The sequence below is a fragment of the Berghia stephanieae genome, chromosome 1 (assembly GCF_034508935.2).
Source record: "Berghia stephanieae isolate SIO BIC M18660-M18661 chromosome 1, UCSD_Bste_1.3, whole genome shotgun sequence".
NCBI lineage: Eukaryota > Metazoa > Mollusca > Gastropoda > Nudibranchia > Aeolidiidae > Berghia > Berghia stephanieae.
This window is the reverse complement of record NC_088360.1, coordinates 15887838-15909614: the sequence shown is the minus strand read 5'-3', so window position 1 is coordinate 15909614 and position 21777 is coordinate 15887838. Positions and strand designations below refer to the sequence as shown.

At 33.0% G+C, this 21777-nt stretch overlaps 1 protein-coding gene across 2 annotated transcripts in view; it reads left to right on the top strand.

Moving 5' to 3' along the window:
* LOC144969013 (transmembrane protein 87A-like) overlaps nucleotides 1–21550 on the top strand; it is a 38594-nt gene extending 17044 nt beyond the window's left edge. Inside the window, exons 4-20 of one of the 2 annotated variants that reach the window (XM_078907966.1) lie at nucleotides 694–822; nucleotides 1901–1945; nucleotides 2387–2587; nucleotides 3889–3909; nucleotides 8794–8908; nucleotides 9646–9707; nucleotides 10135–10255; nucleotides 10646–10808; nucleotides 12454–12547; nucleotides 14028–14105; nucleotides 15069–15177; nucleotides 16300–16358; nucleotides 16832–16935; nucleotides 17660–17733; nucleotides 18168–18241; nucleotides 19402–19454; nucleotides 20750–21550. In XM_078907966.1, coding sequence (XP_078764092.1) covers nucleotides 694–822; nucleotides 1901–1945; nucleotides 2387–2587; nucleotides 3889–3909; nucleotides 8794–8908; nucleotides 9646–9707; nucleotides 10135–10255; nucleotides 10646–10808; nucleotides 12454–12547; nucleotides 14028–14105; nucleotides 15069–15177; nucleotides 16300–16358; nucleotides 16832–16935; nucleotides 17660–17733; nucleotides 18168–18241; nucleotides 19402–19454; nucleotides 20750–20819 — 1572 coding nt within the window. In that variant the 3' untranslated portion in view covers nucleotides 20820–21550. The remainder of the gene's footprint in view (nucleotides 1–693; nucleotides 823–1900; nucleotides 1946–2386; nucleotides 2588–3888; nucleotides 3910–8793; nucleotides 8909–9645; nucleotides 9708–10134; nucleotides 10256–10645; nucleotides 10809–12453; nucleotides 12548–14027; nucleotides 14106–15068; nucleotides 15178–16299; nucleotides 16359–16831; nucleotides 16936–17659; nucleotides 17734–18167; nucleotides 18242–19401; nucleotides 19455–20749) is intronic. The other variant, XM_078907972.1, reaches the window with a different exon arrangement.
* Nucleotides 21551–21777: the final 227 nt, after the last annotated feature.

The window sequence follows — 21777 nt, the reverse complement described above, 5'->3', positions numbered from 1 at the left end:
GACATCTGTGTTCAATGTCATGAATTTCATGGACACTCCCAGTTTACGGCATCAGCCTAGACAGGCTGGCACCAAGTGTCAAAAGTGACTTAGGACAAGGATAAGATGATTGTTGTCAGGATGGAGCAAAGGGATGGGGATGATGGGTCTGGAAGATGTTTAAAAAAAAAAATTTTAAAAATTGAGCTTCATATAGCGCAACATCCACTAAGTGTGCTCAAAGCGCTTTACAAGTGGTCCCTGGTCAACAGCACCATTTAACATGTAGGACGGGACATGACACCTGTTAGGCGATATTACAATTTTTCTGACAAAGACAACGGTATAAGTACAATGACAAGGGTCATTCCACATCAAATTTTTTTTTTTTTTAAATGACAAGAAAACCACCCTTAAAAAGGATTCCAAGTTAATTTTTGACGCCTCTCTTTACTTTCAAGTGTTTATTCCACCTTTATTGAGTCTTTCTAAATGCTATTGATAGGCAGTATTTAAAAGCATCAGAAATTGGAAAGATGAACAAGACTTTGACCTTTGGAAGTAACACTCTTCACTGCTATTGTATTGGACACACACATTTCACTCAATAAGCACCACACAAACCACTCGACTTAAGATTCTCACCATTTGTCCTTTCTGTCTCATCACTCATGTGTTTTTAGTAAGTATTGATGTTCTGCTTTCTCTTTCCAGGATCGGGCTTATTATTATCTGACCTACCCGGAAAAGAAGCAGTGGGTCAATATGCCCTATCAGACGACAGAGCATCTCAAATCATCTTTCACCATTACATGTGTTAACAAGAAACAGTTTTATATTCATGTAAGGAAGTGCCATAGTTTTGTTTAATAAACATGACTTCTTTTTCCACTGATATAATTTGTTTTCTTGTGAGCTCTTGACTTATTAATTTCAAATTCAATTGAGTCAGGTTTTTTTTCCCCTCTGTCTTCCCAGTAGTGATTGGGTAGCTGGGTCTGACAGATCTTTTTGAAAGTTCTTTGTGACAGACTTGCTTTCTAATTGAAGGCTGGAAAACAATTTTTATTGCTCATTTAAGGCAATTGCAACCAATGTTCATTTCAGGTCCATGTACCTTAACGTCTAGATGGACTACTTCTAATAGATAAATAGATTGTTCTTTATCATTTTTTAGATGATCAATTCAACCTGTTGGTTGTAAATCAAGGAGTTGCTTCTGGCTAAAAAAAATATAGCATTTTGTATTGGCAATTTAAATGTTAGTATTTTTATATTCTTACAGTTTCAGAAACCACATCCATACTCCTGAATAGAAGCAAACAAATGTAATTATTTTTAACTATAATGTCACTATTTGGCTTAGATCTCAATTTTTAGCGTTTGACAATGATTTGCACTTACTTAATTCTGGATTGAGTCAACGAACCACAGTTGGGTTATTATACCATTTTTTATTGTTGTGATATGCTGGAACCCAACCCAAACTTTTTATGAAACTGAGAAACATGTAAAGCACAAAACATCTTGTAATGTTGGGTATTTATTTTGTGGGTTTAACATTTATTTTGAAGAAAAAAATACATAAAACAAACCCAATGTGTGCTTCAGAAATGCTTCCTTATCGTTGACACATCTCAAAAAACAGGTATTTGTCATTATCGTTCGTGGATAATTTGATATTTACTATAAGTGAGATTGGGTAATGACTATATCAATCTGCCACAAGGTCATAAATCAAACTTTTCATAGCATTACAATATGTGGTTGAAAGAAACTCATGTACTTCTGTCATTAGGCTGAGGAGGGGTGGGGGATGCTGGATTTGTGCACGGACCGTGATGTTTTATGCAATTCATTTTAAAGTTGATAAGATATATGAAGGAAAGTAACTAACTGATTAAAAAAATATTTGTTTCAGCCATACAACTACACCTCGCCGATTGTGGACATCTTCAGTGATGATGTGAGTGATTTTTAAAACGTGCCTTATTAAGATTATGTTTATTATTATTATTTTTTCAAATGATCATTTCCATAGTTTGCTTTGTAGTGTAACAGTAATGATTTAATGATTTTATCCTGGTAGTGAAGATAAAAAATTTAAAGATGTGTAATTGAACAAACTTAGAATCGCCTAACTGGATTTAATCATCGTCACCATCATTTTTATCTTCTTTCTCATCATCATCATTCATCATCATGATTTTATCAGTTCAATAAAAACATCAAATATTGATAGTCAGCTTAAACTTTGCCAATTATCCTCATTAAAGCTAACACTTGAATGTATTGGACTCTTTAAATAATTTTTCTTTTTACAGTTTCTTGATATTGGTGGGTATTGGCTTGTATATGTAAGATGTCCTAACGATAAACAATCAATATATATTTTTTTTCCAACCAGAGTGTTAATTCAACAACACCTAAGGAGGCTGTGAAAGCTACTGCAAAAACTGTTGTACCATCTGCAGCACCCTCTGGTGCTAAAACTACCAAGAAATCTTCACCGGGGTCAAACAGTCGCAAGAAGCGAGCGGCTACAAAGGCAACTCCAGCTCCTACTAAAGCTACCAAGGCTACCAAAGTGAAATCTTCAGTTAATAAGGTAAGATTTTTCTATGAATCCTAGTTGTATTCCAGGTGAAATTCGATACAATATTTTTTAGTTCACTGGGAGTATTTATGGCTCTATTGATAGAGCACTCACCTTACAAGCTTAATTGACTTTACAGTCCTGGTTGACTCCATGTTTTTTCTTTCTCTCCGATTCATGATTATGCAGACTGGTGGAGGGATATTGGGTGGTGTTAAAAAAAACAACAAAGTCTGTATGTCTGCTCTTTTTCTATTTTATGTTACTTTCAGTTTTTGTCTCAGAATAAAACAGCTTGTCTTGTGCTGACTTGAGTCATTTTACTTGGGGAAAGCAGTTAAAAAAATGTTGGGTTTTTTTTTTGTTTGTGTGGGGAGATGATTGCCCCTCCCCCCCCCCCCCTTCCCCCCCTCCTCCCATTGTAAATCATCTCTTTTGAACTTTTAGAGCATTTCTTTTCTGGTTGGGATCTCATGTCAGCATTTGTGTGAGACTCTGTGTGAGGCCTTAGTCTTTCTGGGGGAATATTATGTGTATTGTTTTTCTTTGGTGCTATTATGATCTTTTAAAGTTGCTACGGCTGTTAAACTTGTAGAAGTACACTAATTCTATCTTAACTCTCTCCTTACCGACCATTTTCAGAATTGTTTCCAAAGTGAAAAGAGAGATCATATTATACATAATTTTGTGCAGCAAAACCAGCTTTACAAAACAGTGTTAAGTTTTTTTATAGCTGTACTGTATCAAACATTTTTCTTCAAATTTTGGAATGTACTATAACAAATTTGAACAAGAATAATATTGGTTGTATCATAACAAATGCGACGATTTTCCTGTAGTTGATTTTCCTTTGTCTTTTTATTTGGTTCAAATTATTATCAACGCTTTATTAATTGCGACAATTCGGTCAAATGCTGCAGATGCACTCAATTTAAACTAGTTAACAATACCTTTCCTCTCATTTCTAACCTCCCTCACTTTATACTGACAGGTAGTCAGAGTTGTACATGCAGTTGTGGTTCATCTTTTATTTTATAAAAAATAGTTATTGATCTGAAAAATCTTATTAAATACATAAAAAAAACTTGTCATCTCCCAAGAGCAAATTACATTATGTCAAGAGGTTCTGGTGGTCAAATGAATTTATAGCAAGACAAACTCAATCTGATGCTCATAACAATGACAATATACTTGGTTCTGGCATACAATATCTGATGATGTGTTCATTGATGTTTTATTCATATTTTATTGAAGAGGGCAAAAAACAATTTTGATTTGTTGTCCATTTTTCATTTTTCTAAAATGTTGCTAAGACTGCACACAAACCCTTCAATGTGAGTAGCTTTTATATTCTTTAGTTGTTTTTTAATTTTATTGATTTCCAAATACAATTTGCCTCATTGATGACCTCCATCTTATTTTTTCCTTCTAGCTACTATCCAATTAGCAATGCTCAGTACTCTTGAAGCTCCAAAAAAATAGTTCCTAATCAAAGTTTGTGTAATTATGTGAAATGTAGTGCTTGCAAATTTTATAAATGGCAGAACTCTGTGCACTTTATTTTATAGGTCAGTCATTGAAAGTGTCAAGATTTGTTCCATACCAATGTGGGAGACATTTTTGCTTTTTGCGAATGACAAGCAGATAGATCATCAATAGAATTGTTAAAATATTGTTCCAAATCACAAAGTGGATTGACTCGAGAAATGTTGCCTTTTTAACATGATAAAGATTTGTGAGATGATATTTTTTCTTCCCTCTGTCTAACACACTCAAAAATCACAGAGAATCTATGGATTGCTTTCTCTTGGCACGTAAAGCTAAAGGAATTCATAAAAAAATTATTTTTTCTTGTAATAAACTTATCCTATCATGTTTTTTTATATATTGCAACTATGATACCATTTTATTATATCGTTTCAGAAACATGAAAAGTTATATTCTATAACGCCTATCTATGCATTATTGAATTTCACATATGTAGACCTTGTTTTCTTGTGGATGAATATTTATTTATTCATTTATTTATTTTTCATTTATTTATTTATTTATTTATTTATTTACTTACTATTTTCCCAGTGCATTCCTAGGGGCTTGGCGCATACTTGCTTCCATGTACTTCACAAATTATTCTGTCTATTGGAACCATATTTCCTTTTCAAATTAAAATTCTTATAAAACACCCTTATGGTTAGGTATTGCTTTCACACTAGTATTGAATAGAATAATATATGGAAAGTGCTTACACTGAGGACTCAGTCCCAAAGCCATAGTTTGCTATAATTAAAAACACCCATCTAGTAAGTAAGCATACTCAATAGTATGACAGTCAAAAGATTGAGATTGTGATATTTAGGTACGTCATACGCAAGGTTTTAAGCAGTTAATTTTTTCCCCATTTATCCGGAACGATACCTCAATTTTAAAATTTTGAATTCTTTATTTTAAATGAAAAATTGATGATGTGTAACAAGCTATTGTACATACAAAGTATAAACATCCATTTTTACAAAAAATTCAGAACTTTGAAATCAAAATTGATTTTCTTCGAATGGAACAATTCAAAGTGAATTATTGCTACTTTCCCCAATTCTTAAATACAGTTGTGTCTCTCTAATACAGAACTCCACAATCCAGATTTCTCCATTATCCAGACAGGTTGCTTGGGGACGTTTTTTTAAAATTTTTTATTTTTGCACTTTCCACTATCTGGATGGCTCTATAATCTGGACAAAATGCACGGAGGTGTTCGTATTGGAGAGACCTGACTGTGATTTTCTGTTGCCCTGTTGAGCCAAGCACACATATCTTTAATCGGTTTCTTTTATTACCTAAGACAGTTTGACTCAACTTGTTTTGTTTTTTATTATTATTCATTATGGTATTTGCTTGATATTTTAACCTTTGCAAGTTTAACCCTAGATGTTATTAATAATGGATATATATGTAAATTAATAAAGAGCGTTTTAACACCTTGAAATCTTACCTGTTTCTTGTTAGAACCTGTCAGACCAATCGATTTGTGACAAGTGAAAAACTGTCGTTGTGAAATCTTGGAACAGAACATTATTTTTGTTAACAAAAACATTTGAAATTTTGGGAAAGGCTTCCCTGTGCCGTAAATAAGTTGACAGCTTGACAGGGTTTTGATATTGCTGCTCGGTGAAAGGCCCTCAGGCTTTTCTCTATGACTTACTCTATGGTCGTTGCTTCACAATATTTTGTTAATTGTTTTGATAACCTTGATTTTTATTATCTGTTTTAACTAGAATTTTTTCCCTATTATAAACCGTACTTATCTTTTGATATGAATATGCTAATTTGTTTGGTTATGAAATAATTTCTCTCTGTGTTTTAGGAAAGAAGTTGAATACTCCAAAAACTTGAAAACTTAAGGTTTTATATAGTGCAATATCCACTTTACTTGCTCAAAGCACTTTACAATGGGTCCCTAGCTAACAGCTACACTTAACATGTAGGACGAGACATGAAGCCTGTTAGGCAATATTACAATTTTTTCAGACAGAGACAACACTGTTAACGGCCAGGTACTCATTTTACACCTGAGTACAGTGGGAGAATATATATATATATAAAGAGCCTTATCCAAGGACTCAACTATGGATCTCTCAGAATGGGACTCGAACCCTCTACCTTCCTATCTGAAGGTGAGTGTCATACCACTAAACCGCATAGCTGCACCATGCACTACTGATTGTTCAGTCCTCTGTATGACCAATGTGAATATTTGTAGAATTTAACTCGACTCTTCCCGAATAATTTTTACTGTGAATATTACATTCATTGACTTGTTTCATGTGAAATCTGAGACGGCACTGTTAAGGGTAGTAAATAATTTGATTTTAAATGCTGACAAAAATAAGATGAACAATTTATATATGTTGGACTTATTGGCTGCATTTCACACGAATGACCACATTCTGTTGAATCGACTCAAACGTCTTTTTGGTATCAAGGGATTGGCGATGAAGTGGTTCGAATCTTATTTAACGAATCATCGACAGATTGTTGTGGTTAAAACTGTCAAATCATCTGATCATCCTCTGAAATTTTATGTGCCACAGGGATCGATACTGGGTCCAGTTCTTTTTACAATGTACATGAAACCCCTTGGATCAATTATTTCTGATTTTAATCTAAATTACCAATTTTATGCAGACGATAGTAAAATCTTCAAGTCAGCCTACGACCATTTACATAATTTAATTGAACGTTTCCAAGATTGCTTTGTTAAATTAAAAACTTGTATGGAACTGAACATACTAAAACTTAACGATAGTAAAACTGAAATAATATTTATTGCTAGACCAACAATTCTTAAAAGTGTAGAGTGTGAATCAATCGTTTTAGGAAACGGCTAAGGTTGTTTGAAATTAGTCTGTATTTATTGATTCAGATTTGTCTTTTACCAGCCAGGTAAATCAAATCGTGAGATTAATGTACACGGAAATGAGAAGAATACGTAGTGTTAGACATCTCATTACAAGAGATATTTCGGCCTTGTTAGTTAATTCTATAATACTGTCAAAGCCAGGTTACTGCACTCCTCTCCCCTCTTCTATAAATAAAGATAAAATAAAATCCCTTCAGGTACCCAGAACGATGCTGCCAGGCTTATTTATAGAAAGAGTAGAAATCAATCTACATCGGGTTTGCTAAGAGAACTCCACTGGCTTCCCGTTGGGGAACGTATAGAATATAAGATCTGTACTATTGTTTTTAAATCACTGCACTCTGATTGTCCTGGATACATTAATGAAATGCTTAAATTCTACATCCCAGTTAGAAATCTGAGATCAAAGTCTGATAATCACATACTTGTAAAGCCAAAAATGACTCCCTAAATTGGTGAGCATGCGTTTGAATATTTGGCACCCTTATCTTGAAATCCCTTCCAAGATATATCAGAGACAGTAATGATGCAGAATTCTTTAAAAAACATATTAAAATGTTTCTTTTAAATATGTAACACTGTCGAATTATATTGCTTTTGTTTCATACTGCATGTTTGAGTGGTTGTATGCTTGAGTGAAAGATGTTACGTGACTGTTAAGTGCTTTGAGTTTTTTGAGATACAGGATAAGCGCTATATAAAAAACATACATTATTATTATTATTATTATTATTATTATTATTATTATTATTATTATTATTATTATTATTATTATTATTATTATTATTATTATTATTATTATTATTATTATTATTATTATTATTATTATTATTATTATTATTAAATTGAGCACATATTTATGAGCAGATCATACCAAAATAAACATCTTCAATTTGTTTAGAAGACAGATAGATACTTTTGAATGTGTCATATCTATCTGATTATCTGTAAGGTGAAAACATTATTTTATATTTTTCAAGGAGATATAATATGTAGGTCATTTCACTTCAGAGTTTATTTTTCTTTCCAAGCCAATAGATTACAGACAATCTGTCAATGTCGATGTTAACTATTCCTTCTTATGCCTTTACTCTATGCTAGGGCCACATAGTGTTACTGAAAGTGACTCACCTGAAGCTGATCCTTTTACCATAATACTAAAAACATTTGACATGCTGTATGCACCAGCAAACCTGTAGCCGGTCGTTTTTCTAGTTGATTAGAATGGTTTCTTTGAATATTGGGAAGAGAAAGATATTTAAAAGTAACACAGTGGTATTTGCTGAATGTACACTTTGCATTACTTTTTATTTCAACTGCTCCCAATTTTTAAAAATGCAATTTTATAATGTACAATATGCCTCTTATCCTATAATTTAATTTTTTTTGAATTTCCGATTAAATGGTCAATAAATATAATACTTCATTGAGAGACAGAATTTCTTTCAAAATACAAATTGTACCATTATTGTTTAGTCGTAATTGCAGACCTTTTTTTTGTTGTTGTTTTTTCAATACTTTTTAACAATTATTATTATTATTATTATTATTATTATTATTATTATTATTATTATTATTATTATTATTATTATTATTATTATTATTATTATTATTATTATTATTATTATTATTATTATTATTATTATTATTTATTATTATTATTATTATTATTATTATTATTATTATTATTATTGTCTGTCATAAACAGTTATTTCTGGTTTCGTTTTAGTTGTGAACTATTCATACGTTTATTCGGACAAAACAAAGGTTTGAAAAAATCTTGTTTTTTATTTGTTTTGTGTAGATCGACCATCAGACCATGTTGAAGGTTTGGCAAGATGGTTACTATCTGTTTGTGCTGGACTTAAAGAACGCTGAGAAGCCTGATGGGAAATTACCTGCTGATTTGAAACTAGAGGGTAGGTGGTAGTCATCCTTCGAGGGCAGGGTTTTCAATGTGTTTTGAACCAACGTGTCAGAATTTAGATGTGTCTTAAATTTTTGCCTTTTTTTCTCCCTTCTCTTCAAACATGATGTATATTTAATTTTCTCATATTTCAAAAAGGTTAACATTTATCCAATTAAGCGTTAATTATGAAAAATTCAAAACTCATAATCAAAATTTTCAATGTATTTTCTCTTGTTTGTTTTTTCTTCTCAATTTGAAGAAAGGAAGTAGAAGTCCTTATAGTTTGATGCCTTTATAATTAAAGTTTTTCAGTCTATTTTCTCTGTTTGATTTTTTTTTCATTTTGAATTTTGAAGGAAAATGAAGTAAATTTTTTTATAGTTTGATTCCTCTTGAATACAGGAAGTTGACACTTGTCTTCTGAAATCAGAAATCTTCTGGGCTGAGGTCTATTATTGTCATTTGACATTAGTTTTTTCTCCTTCATAAAGATTTTATTTCAACAGAATTTGAGATGAAAATAAATAGGAGTATTTTGTTTGATGGGCCATTTATCTGTTTTCACATCAGGACGACTCCAAACCTGTTCGAAAGCATTTTAAAGTAATAATTCCTATCAAAGTCTGATTTCAGATATTTTATGCACATTGAATGAAAAATTTATGTTTGTTACTTGTGGCAGACTCAGTGTATTGACAAGTTTTTTTTTCTTACCCGACAGTGATTATTATTTAACTTATATTTCAGTGACTGTGAGGATGTTCAAGGGTGACAGCTACATTGCTGCCGTAGATTATCCTCTTCTGATTGTAAGTATGAATGACTCAAGTGACAGAGTTAGAGTTTACTTAAAAGTTTCTCCATTAATTATCGGAATCTAACTCCTGATCTAATTTTTGACTTTATATTTTTTATGGGCTTATTGCCCAAAGTTAACTTTGAACTGAATTGCAATGCGACATCATTGAAGATCGAGAAAATGGTTATGGTCATAATCAGATCTGTCAATGTTGTTGTTGTTGATGTTGATGATGATAATATTATTATTATTATTATTATTATTATTATTATTATTATTATTATTATTATTATTATTATTATTATTATTATTATTATTATTATTATTATTATTATTATTATATTATTAATTTTATTTGTTTATTAGCAGCCTGATTTTATATAAAGCTGTTGCCTCAATATGTATTAATATAAGTAATTTTTTCTCCTCATGTAAAGTTCTATGGTATGATGGGTCTAGTTTACATCTGCTTTGGTGTGTTCTGGCTCATTATGCTTGCCTGTTCTTGGAGGGACTTATTGCGAGTTCAGTTCTGGGTTGGAGGTGTCATTCTGCTCGGTAAGCAAACATCTCTCAAAGATGTTTCTTTCTGCCTTTCTTTCATATTGTTTTCTTTTTCTTCTCATCTTATTATCAAGTCAAGCAATTTTAGATATTGTCAATGACTGATTGGTGACAAAAATCACAAAGCTCTGGTCCTATCGTTGTGTCTTTGGGTAAGACATTTCATTACTTTACTTGTGTACAAATGAGTTGCCTGCTAATACAGTAGGTGTGACATACATTCACTTTTAGTTTTTTTATGGTCTGCTGGAGGAAGTTTTAAAGCATGATGAAGCGCATTGAGCATGGTGAAACTATTGTTTTTTTGTTGTCACAATTATATTTACATAAGGTTAAAATGTAAAATAAGATATATTTGATTGACCATTTCTTTGTTTTAAACAGGCATGTTGGAGAAAGCTGTATTTTTTGCCGAGTATGAAAGCATCAACAACACAGGTCAGTCTGTAAGAGGGGCCATCATCCTTGCTGAAATTGTCTCGTGCATCAAAAGGTCTCTGGCAAGAATGCTAGTTATCATTGTCAGTCTGGGATTTGGAATTGTCAAGTAAGTTTCAACAGTGGAGGTGCCCAGTTTAACCAATAAGTTTTCTGAAAATTGTTGAATGAGTTTTAGTCATGAGACATTTATTGATCATAAGCGTGAGATTTTACAGTCATAGACGGATATATCGACATAATTGGGACTGCAGTAAAATGTCAATGTAAGCTTCATGCCGATACATCAGTCCTTCCAAAAATGAAAGGGAAATAAATGGAAAAATGCAGATAATAGTAAGAGAAGTTAATCTGGATGATTTGTTGGCCCCCTCATCAATGATGGACTATGTCGGTCAAAGGCTTCTATTAGCCTGACTACATTATCTATGAAACATTTTTTAAATGCCAACAATAAATAAATATTTGAATTGAATTGAAAAAAATCGCTGTGGTTAATGCTAAATATCTTAAGGTTGCATTTTAAAGCAATATTGGGACTCTACCGTCTGACATTGGATCCAAAATTTCTCACCTCTAAGTTGTGCCCCTTCTAAACTAACAGCAAGCAAAAAAAGTTGATGACCTTGGCCCTTGACCGTTTCATCACTGTTTCTCAGATGTTCAGAAGCTTATTGAGTGCACTTGTTATTCACTACGTATTACGATGGTAATTGGACAGTTGGTCTTGAGAAAATAAGCCTCGTTAGGATGGTGGAATTCGAATACTCAAATAAAACGCATCTTATCGCAGTCTTCTCTACCAGTCACATTCACGACTTCTTACAGAGAAGTCAGCTCTAACATGGTGGTCGTCTAGTGGCTAGTGCAATAGGAACTGAAAATTCCTTTTAATGATCACCGTTTGCATTGCAATTCAGTACAAATTCATTTAAGTTAGTGAAATGACGGCAGAGTATATGTCCGTGGGAACCATCTTGAGAACGCACAAATGTAAGATCAGCAAATGGATTGAGGAGATTGTTTTAATAGGTTTTATTGTTTATTGGCTACTATAGATCAATTAACTGGAATTACAGGTGATTGGTTGGTAACTGAATCTAAGATTAAAATCGAATGCAAGATCTTCTATCAGTGTCAGTATCTCTTTAACAGGAAAGAATTAAAATAAGAGTGACATCCTCAAAGAGCAACAACAGCAACAGAACAAAGACAAACAAACAAACAAATGTTTTTTAGCTTGCACTATCAATAAATAATATTACACATAGATATCAATCATTAGTTGTGCATTATCTAACATAAATGTTTAAGTATTCGGTTCTGTCTAGCATAGGTTGGACTATGTTTATTAAGCTGAAAAACATTCATTTGTATGATTCAAATAAACTTTTTCAACTGGTCTGTACGAATACGCAATGCCATTTATGAAATAGCAATATATTTATAGGTCAGTTTGATTGTAAAGTGTCCCTCTTGTGGTGAGGCAGAGTTTCCGTAACAGTTGGCTCCTATGTTGAACACCCACCCATCACCGCAGAAGATTTTATTCTCTTTTGTCTTGTGGCATTTCTGCACTGACTTCATTTCTTGTTATTTTCAACATAAGTGCCTGCTCCTCTCACTTTTCTTTTCCCCCTTTGCTTTTATGACTGAAAAGTGTGGCAAAAACCATTACAATTAAAAACAAAAAACAAAAAATAAGCAAACTGACAAACAAGTTGTAACAATTTATTTTCATTTTTTTTTTTCAGACCCAGGCTTGGCCAGACTTTACATAAGGTTTTGGTTGTTGGATTCGTCTATTTTGTGCTGGCTACCATTGAAGGATGCATGAGAGCTTTATCGGTCAGTTCATACAGTTTGATTGTGCGGCTATGTGGTCTTGTGGTATGACACTCGCTTTCGGATCGGAAGGTCCTGGGTTCCGAGCCTCGCTCGGCGCATAGTTGAGTCCTTGGAAAAGGCTCTTTACTCACATTCTCTCACCGTACTCAAGTGTAAAATGAGTACCTAGTTGTTAACAGCGTTGTCTCTGTCCGAAAAAATTATAATATCGCCTTACAGGCGTCATGTCTCGTCCTAAATGTTAAATGTTGCTGTTGGCCAGGGACCCCTTGTAAAGCGCTTTGAGCATGTTTAGTGGATATTGCACTATATAAAAGCTCAATTTATTATTATTAATTTATTATTTACAGTTAATACAAAAGTTATTATAGCATCTACCATTAATGACCACATGATAATGTTTCCTTGACCATTGTAATTGCTGGATGCCGTCTCTCTATATCATTGGCCTGGTAACCCAAGCAAGGTGGTCTGGAATTCGTGCAATAGAATTCATTTCATGGGTGTTCATATAATTACCAATAACAGACCTGCTTACTATTACCAAAAATTCGTAGAATTACGACATTTTATCTCCAAATTAGAACTTCATGAACATTTCTAAGTCATTAAAACTTATTGAAAATGAAGGTTGATGCCAGACTACACAATTTTAACGACTTTGATGAGTAATTTAATCATTGTGGGGGTAAATTGTTGATTTTTAAAGTTAACTTATAGAGTCTACAATTTTTATCTCCTAAAAATTACCATTTTTTTTGATTGTCAAATAAGCAGGTCTGCAATAATTTTCTAGGCCAAGTATTTTTTCATTGGCATTTTGCAAATTTCATGATTTGTTTTTCTCCACTCTGGATTATATTCGTAAAATGTTATGGCATTTCAAAAATGACACACAGTTTTACTTGATTTCTAATAAATGAAACTTTGGTTCATTATGAACAATACTTGATGTGTAGTTAAAATACTGTTTCCATCATTTTCTGATTCAGTCATTGGGTTTGGATTGAATTAATCTATGCAAGTAACCATTCATTGGAAGAGTTAAATGAAAGATAAATTATAGCTGTAAGTTAGAAGTAATGCGTAAAATTGAATATAATGGCTTCAATAAAGAACAAAAAACTAAAACACAGAACATTTAGCTGTTAGTGAAGAACAAATGAAACTAGTTGTCGCAGCAGCATTAGGCCACTCATAGGACAATTGCAAAACTTTGGAAAGACGTTAACCCTAACATTTGGTTATTCTCCATCATGCAAGTCAATATTTGAGCGCTGGGGATGGATGGGGTATGATTTCTTCCGTCTCCATCTCTCTGTACCCTTGTCTTGAAATGGAACTAATTGGCTTTTCCAGTCCCCAAATGATCTGTGCTCCAAGGTATTTAACTCGACTTAAACCTATTGCTAGTGCTGTTAGAATCTTTCAACTGATTAAACCATTAAACCAATTTTAATTATTATTCTTCAATCTACAGTCCAGGTCTGACCAATCCAAAGACAACATGCTGGCTGCCGTCCCTTTGGCAGTGACAGATGCCATCATTTGCTGGTGGATATCCTTTAGATAAACATTGGCTGATGTACATGGCTTTCATCTCTAGCTTTCCATCAGTGTTTGCTCTATTCAGTACCTTTATGGATGCATATTCCAACTGTTTTAAAAATAAATATGTCTGTAGTCCTACTGTAATCATGTTCTTAATATTGATTAGGAAAACCCATTTATATATTTACCACAGCCATATAATATATATATATATATATATATATAATATATATATATAACATTATTATATATATATATATATATATATATATATATACAGTAAAATTACTTTAAATCGAAAGAAGCTAAACCGAAAAATACCTTAAACCGCAAAGAATTTAATAAATTGTACTACTATCTTCATAACCTTTGTACTAATTCTTACGATGAACCGAAATACTTCTAAGCAGGACTTTCTTTAAACCGAAACAACTTGAGAGCACCTTCCCTTTTACTCTCTCTATTTTTCTTTAAAAATTCGGGAAAGTGGCCACACGTGATTATGCCCGGCGATATTAAACAAAGAGCGTAAATATAAGATGAGGGTGATGGGTGGGGTGGGGGTGGGGGATAGGCAAACACTTCAATCACTGCACTTGGGCTTGGCCAACACCACAATCGCACAGACTGGAAAAGGAAGACAACAGGTGACTGGCAATTTTTTTAATGGTTACGAAGACGGCATTTATTCAGCAACTCCGTTTAAGGGAAAACCCATGATACAATTAAATGACCAAACTCCTTAAATAGTTACTACCCTTGAAAAACATCGCAAAACGGGAACTTGCTTTAAACCAAAACGTCTTTAAACCGAAATGGTTTAGAATGTCCCCAAAATTTCGGTTTAAAGTAATTCTACTGTATATATATATAAAAGTGAAAAGACAGTCCCATGTATTTTTACATCATTAGATCTTAAAATGCAGTTCTTGTTTTTCCTGAAATGTCTTTGTTCCTTAACTTTGACCACATTTTTTCCTCACTCCTCCAAACCACCCGTACTCTACGTCTAAGACGGAATGTGGTCAAGTTGTCCTTGTATCGCCATTTCACAAACACTCTCATTTTTGCTGTTATTGGTAAGTGTATAATTTTATGTATATTCTTATTTGTTATAGAGAATTTTTAAAATCCTAGCAATTCAGTATTTATATCTTATTCATCAATCGGAAAGATACGCATTAAAAGAATCATTTGATACTTATTTTGTTTGACAAGTCAACAATTGCCTCCTTTAACCAACTCCCCAAAATTTGGAGGTTCCTTTTTTTTTGGTTAAATTTTGCCCTGGACCCTTTTTCTTGGAATTAATTTTTTTTTTTTTTGGTATGGTAACAGGATAGTTATTGATATTTTTTTTTAATGTTTACAGTCAAGGGGTGGTCTACTCTAATCAGTTGACAATATATTTTCACAAAGAGAGTAGCAACAGTGATCATTTCAGGTTTTATTAAACGATTAGGTCTGTATTTATTACCAAATAATACTGGGAGAGACTATGGTGGGAAAGAAATAATCTTGTTGTTTCTCGATGCAACTGTAATAAAATCAGAGGCAAGCATGATTGATTATTGTATATTAGATAATAACAGTGACTTTATTCGAAGTGGAGGTCAAGGTGACATAATATGGCAGCTTTAAAAGTAAGTAAATCTTATTTTATGAATAAGATTGAGGAAAACTCGGATTCGATTTATATTTATCATTTTTGCTGCAGATTTTGAAGTTTTGACCAGTTCTTCCAATGAAATATTTCTTTTCCACCCTAAACCTCATGTGAAATAACTCAATCTTTACTGTTTCAAATAACTACAGAGTTCATATGCTGAGGTAACATTATATTGTCTTGCTGGAAGGGGTTCCCAGCCTCCCATATAGTGGGCAGGGGGGTACATACTGTGTCTTGTATCCCCTTATATCTGTTTTCAATCAAGGGACGCTACTTTTCCACTAATCTCATTCCCTATATGTTAGATTTATATTGTATGAATCAGATATTATATCGTATGTGTTAAGTTCTAGTTAAGGCCATGGGTTTGTCTTGGATTAGATATGAGGTACAATTCTTTTATCGTCTACTGCTGTTCCCCCCTTTTATTTAAGCCTGACCCCTAACTTTTTCCAGTGCTTTAATGGACCATATTTTTTGTAAATGCAGTTAAACCTTTCAAAATAAATACAAAACATTTTCTACCCCCCAGCCTCCATTGGATACATGATATGGTTTATGACTCAGCACAGATTCAAAGAATGTTTAACAGTGAGTTTACAACCAATCGAGATGGAAAACATATGGTTATGTTAATACTTTGTTTTGTTTATTATTTTAAAATAATAATTACGTTAATGCTTTGTTTTATTATTATTTAAAATGTTTAAATTAAAAAAAAAAAAAAAATTCTTTGTTTTAATCTAAATTTGATGCAAAAGTTCTTGCTCAAAGCTTTTAAAAGTAAAAATTAAAAAACAAGAATAATGAAGAAGTTGACTGTGCTTTAAGCTTCCCAATTTCATAGGCAAAGACAAATAATGTAGGTATATCAGGATTCCCCTCTATCGACAAAAGGGATCATTAATTCAACGACTTACTCAACATAATCATAACAACGGAGCTTTAATCCTGCTTCTTCATTGTTTGAAAATCATAAGGACTGGACTGTGTCATGTTGTGAATGTATGTCCCTTGTTATTTCATTGACCTATTGTTTATATGAATATATTTCATATCCACAGGATTGGAAAGAGCTGTGGGTAGACGAGGCATTCTGGCATCTTCTCTTCTCTGTCATTCTATTTATCATCATGATCTTGTGGAGGCCAACAGCCAACAACCAAAGGTAGGTGTCAAGATGATTTAGTTATCCCTGCAATTATGTTCTGGTTGCATTGTCAGAAAACTTAATTGTACGATGTATGTGATTGCCGATGTTACTCCAATGCAACTTTTACTTATAATTTGATTGTGCAATTACTTGTTTTAGGATTTTGATTTTGATTATGTTTTGAAAAGCACCAAGAAATCAAGAGCAGGGGATAGTCCAGTCTCTTAAAGTGTAAGAGGTTAAGGACTGAAACACCAACTTGATTTATGGCGTTTCTTCTCTGAAGAATCACTTCCCTAGAACTACCAGGGTTTTTTGAGAGTGAAATTAAAAAAAACAAAATAAAGAAAGAAGAACAAAACCCCGAAACCTGCTTAAACCCTAAATAAGGGTTACTAGAACTGTGCCTTACATTCCATTCACTCTGACCTGCCACTAATACAGTTTAATTGATATGATATGTAGGATTGGGGAAGGGGATTAATTTGCCTAGATTCAGATTTTTTTTTTTTTTTACAGCTTTGAATTTTATTTTAAAAGGAAAAATCAAAAGATATTGTTAGTTTAAACAGAAATTGATGAAAGGGGAGGAAGGCTTGCATTTTGAATCGATATATTTTTATTGTTTCATAAAATATTTACTTTTTGTTTGTTTGTTGTTGGTGTCAGGTCTGCTTGTACGTAATTCTATGTGATTTGACCTTGTTGTTCATTTCACTGATATTCTTTTTCCCACTAGATATGCCTTCTCCCCTTTGCTGGATGCAGCTGAAGATGACTTAGATGATGAACAAGTTCTGACGGAGGCCTATGGTAAGTGTCAGTGGAATCAAAGAGTGTCTAAAAGAGAAGAGAGAGAGAGAGAGAGAGAGAGAGAGAGAGAGAGAGAGAGAGAGAGAGAGAGAGAGAGAGAGAGAGAGGAGAGAGGGAGAGAGAGAGAGGGATGGGGGGGGGGGGGGGGGGAATCGATGGTTTTATCTATGGTCATGTTTTTTTAAGATTTAGGATGAAAGGTAGAAGGGAGTGTGGGAGGAAGAAAATTGTATAGTAACAAAATGCTAGATGGTAACTTTTTCTTAAAATCGAATGTGTGAATTTCAAATGTAAAGCATATTACAAATAACTAACCAAGATTTTTGGCCGCAATGTTTTGACATGTTACAATTTGTATTGACTTGATTTAATTTTAGTTATAAACAATTGAGTGATTTGCTGTGTTCAAATGAATTATTTTTCTGTCATTCCAGAGGGAATGAAGATGAGAACGACGAAATCACAACGTAATGGCTCACCCAAACTGTTGGAAAATGACAAGAAAATGGTAATGATTTCATTATTGGCCATCTACATCATTCATATTAATGTTCTTTCTCTTTAAAAATCATCATGGAGTTTGTTCTGTTTATATATTTTGTTTTCAAAATTGGAGACCTGTATCCTAACAGATCTTGCAACGTTTGCAAAAATTTAATTTATAGTCTTCAAAAATGTTATCAAAATTCCATCTTGACTATCCATTGAAATAAAACAAAGTTTTTGTAAGAAATGCGAGTCTATGAATTTCACAAACTTTATGACCTAATTACTATACATTATCAGTTTCACGAATCATCCTTGCTGATTTGTGGGAGTTTAATTTAAACTTGACTTGCCCACCTTAACCATGGCGTAGATGGCTCAGTGGTAAGATGTCTCATCATGTTAAAAGCTTTAAGTGATATTGTGTGGTCAGTAATCAGATGGATACTTTATATGAATTACATCATTCAACTCAAGTTTGAAACAGTACCTGGCTATAAGCATTGACTAGTATTATTATGAGGGTTTTTGCTTTGATAGGACACCTAACAAGCGATTTGTGCTGCATGAAATGCAAATTTGGTTCTGTTTGTTCTGCTTTTTTCAATAAATGGAATATTATAAAGCGCATGTAATATAGTAAATTTATATATGTTGTATATGAATATTTATTATTTATTGAAAGCTCCAAAATAGTTTTAATTCATCAATTCAATCTAGTTTCAAATATTTTAAGACCCACAAGGTTGCCAATTTTCCGTATATTTACATGTTATAAACCCTCAGTATATTTTCCAATCACCTGTTAAATATGGAAAAAAAGTAAGTATATAACGTTTTTCTACCGGAGTTCAGCGCTCAGAAAGAGGTCGTTCAATGTGTTTGCGTAAAAGTTAAGTAAATTTTTGCCTCTTGAATTGACATCTCGGAGTGGAATGGGCTGGATGAACTGGTCATCATGGCACCACACCTAAAGGATTTCAAGGCCCGACTGACATGGGCCCGTGCCCAATGAGGACGCCGCTGAAATACAACCAGACCATTGGTTTCTTCAGCGCCAACCATACAGATACAGAACCATACAGACAATTCTGGACTCAGTGATCAGTCACTTCCAAGTTTTCCTTTCCTGCTACTTATTGTTTCGAATAAATGCATTTTTTTTGTTCAACTAATTTTCAGGAGGATGACTTGAAATGGGTTGAGGAAAACATCCCGTCCTCTTTGGCCGACAAGTAAGTCTATTATCATTAACTTTTTAATGCCAGTTTTTGATTTCATTCTAATCTGACTCCTGAGACTGCTATACAGGGACAGTAAACTTTGAGAGTGGCAAAAAGGTTTTAATAGCATACAATATGTATCTAGATCAGGCCGTATCAATTAGGTGAACATCCTCTCACTAATAGGTTTATTTGTAATCTAAGGTGAACATTCTCTCCCTCATATGTTTATTTGTAATTTAAAGTGAACATCTTCTCCCTCATATGTTTATTTGTAATCTAATGTGAACATCCTCTTCCTCATATGTTTATTTGTAATTTAAAGTGAACATCTTCTCCCTCAGATGTTTATTTGTAATTTAAAGTGAACATCTTCTCCCTCATATGTTTATTTGTAATTTAAAGTGAACATCCTCTCCCTCATATGTTTATTTGTAATTTAAAGTGAATATCCTCTCCCTCATATGTTTATTTGTAATTTAAAGTGAACATCTTTTCCCTCATATGTTTATTTGTAATCTAACTTAAATTTGGCACGGGTTTTCACAGTTTCTATCTTCAGTTGAGTGATTACATCTCATTAATTCTCTCTAATAGACTATAAACTGAAGGTTATGCATACCATCAATACTAAAATGTTATGTTTACTGACTTGACATTTCATATACATTGAGCTCAAAGTTTATTATCTCGATAGTATCATTTTAGTCTTGACTGACATCATATCTTTTGCGCAGGATCAATGACTGAATGGATGACAATGATCACAAAACGATAGTCCTTAGGTTGTGTCCTAAAATAAAGTTTTTTTTCATACATCAGCCCACTCAACTGAGGTGTGAATTAGAATCTTATTTACTTACTTACTTACTATCCAGCATCGTCCTCAATGACGTTGGCTGCTTGCACTCTGTGATGACAAATGTCTGCCCATTCCTCACATCTGTTCACGGCATCATACAGCTCTCTGCCATTCATCCCTGTCCATTCCAGGATATTTTTTTACATAACTGGACATTGGTCTTCCTCTTCCTCGTCATACTAATGATTTTGAAGGTTATATTTTTGTTAAATTGGGGTATGAAATGTGGTGGTACTATTATTTTTTACAAGTATGGTTTGTCATTTATGATTTTTAGAGAAAATTTTGAAAGATGGGCATATGGTTTGTAACAGTGTAAGAAGGGTAAACAAATCGTGTCAGTTGACTTTGCTGTATGATTTCTGATGTCCTCATGAATTTCTTTAAAAAAGAAAATTTATATGGTTTGATTTTTATACCTCTAACTTCTATCATTTTTCTGCAGAGTTTTACCAGTCCTGGATTCGGATGAAGAGATTATGAATACAAGGTTTGAAGTGTCTAAGATGGAGTAAGTGCTTTCATGCCCCTGTCATCACACAGCCTGTACCGTACACATACACACACATACACACACACACACACACACACATACACATTAACATGATCAGATATACAGATGCACAATATTAGATTATGTTGCTTCATATATTACATGACTAAAGATCAACATTGACAGTGAAAATTATAGCTGACAACAAAAGTATACAGATGAGGTACATCCGGGCATGTGTGTTTGATGCATTGGGATAAAGAAATAAATTAAATCCAAATATTGGGAGTACTAGAATTTTGTGGATGATTGTTGGACATGTGTGTGTTTGTGTGTAATTATGGGCATGTCTGTGTCTCATCCCAATGGGAAGGAAATTTGTGTGTGTTTGTGTGTTTGTAAAAATTGTTCTGTAGAACAGTATTTCAATGTGTGATATTTCATGTTAATTTAAAGGAAGGAAGGAAATGGATGCTTGCTGATTATAAGAATTTCATGTTGGAATCATTATCATTTATTTCTACTTGTGTGTGTACGTTTGTGTATGTGTATGTGCGTGTGTGTGTGTGTTTGTTTGTATCTGAATAAATCATGTGAAGTCAGTTATTGTCTGGTGCGAATATTTATGAGTAATTTGTTTATCTTTAAATGTTGAAACTTTAAAATGATTGTTTATTTGATTTAAATTAATTTCTCTTTTTTGTTTCATATAATGCCCACAATTAAAAATAATATGTGTATTAAAAAAAAAAATGACAATAATATTCTGTTTCATTTCAAAATCTATGTAAATAGTGTCTTGTTTATTTCGTTTTAAAATATTTTCTTTATGCCCACAAAGCAACGTTCCGGGGTAACTGGCTCAGTTGCCCAAATTTCATAAGATCAGCAATAGGGTGTTCACATTGCATAGTGTTATTTTTCTATTTTCTCCCTTTCTGATTGATGCACCTTTTTCAATTGTATCAACTCAGTCATAG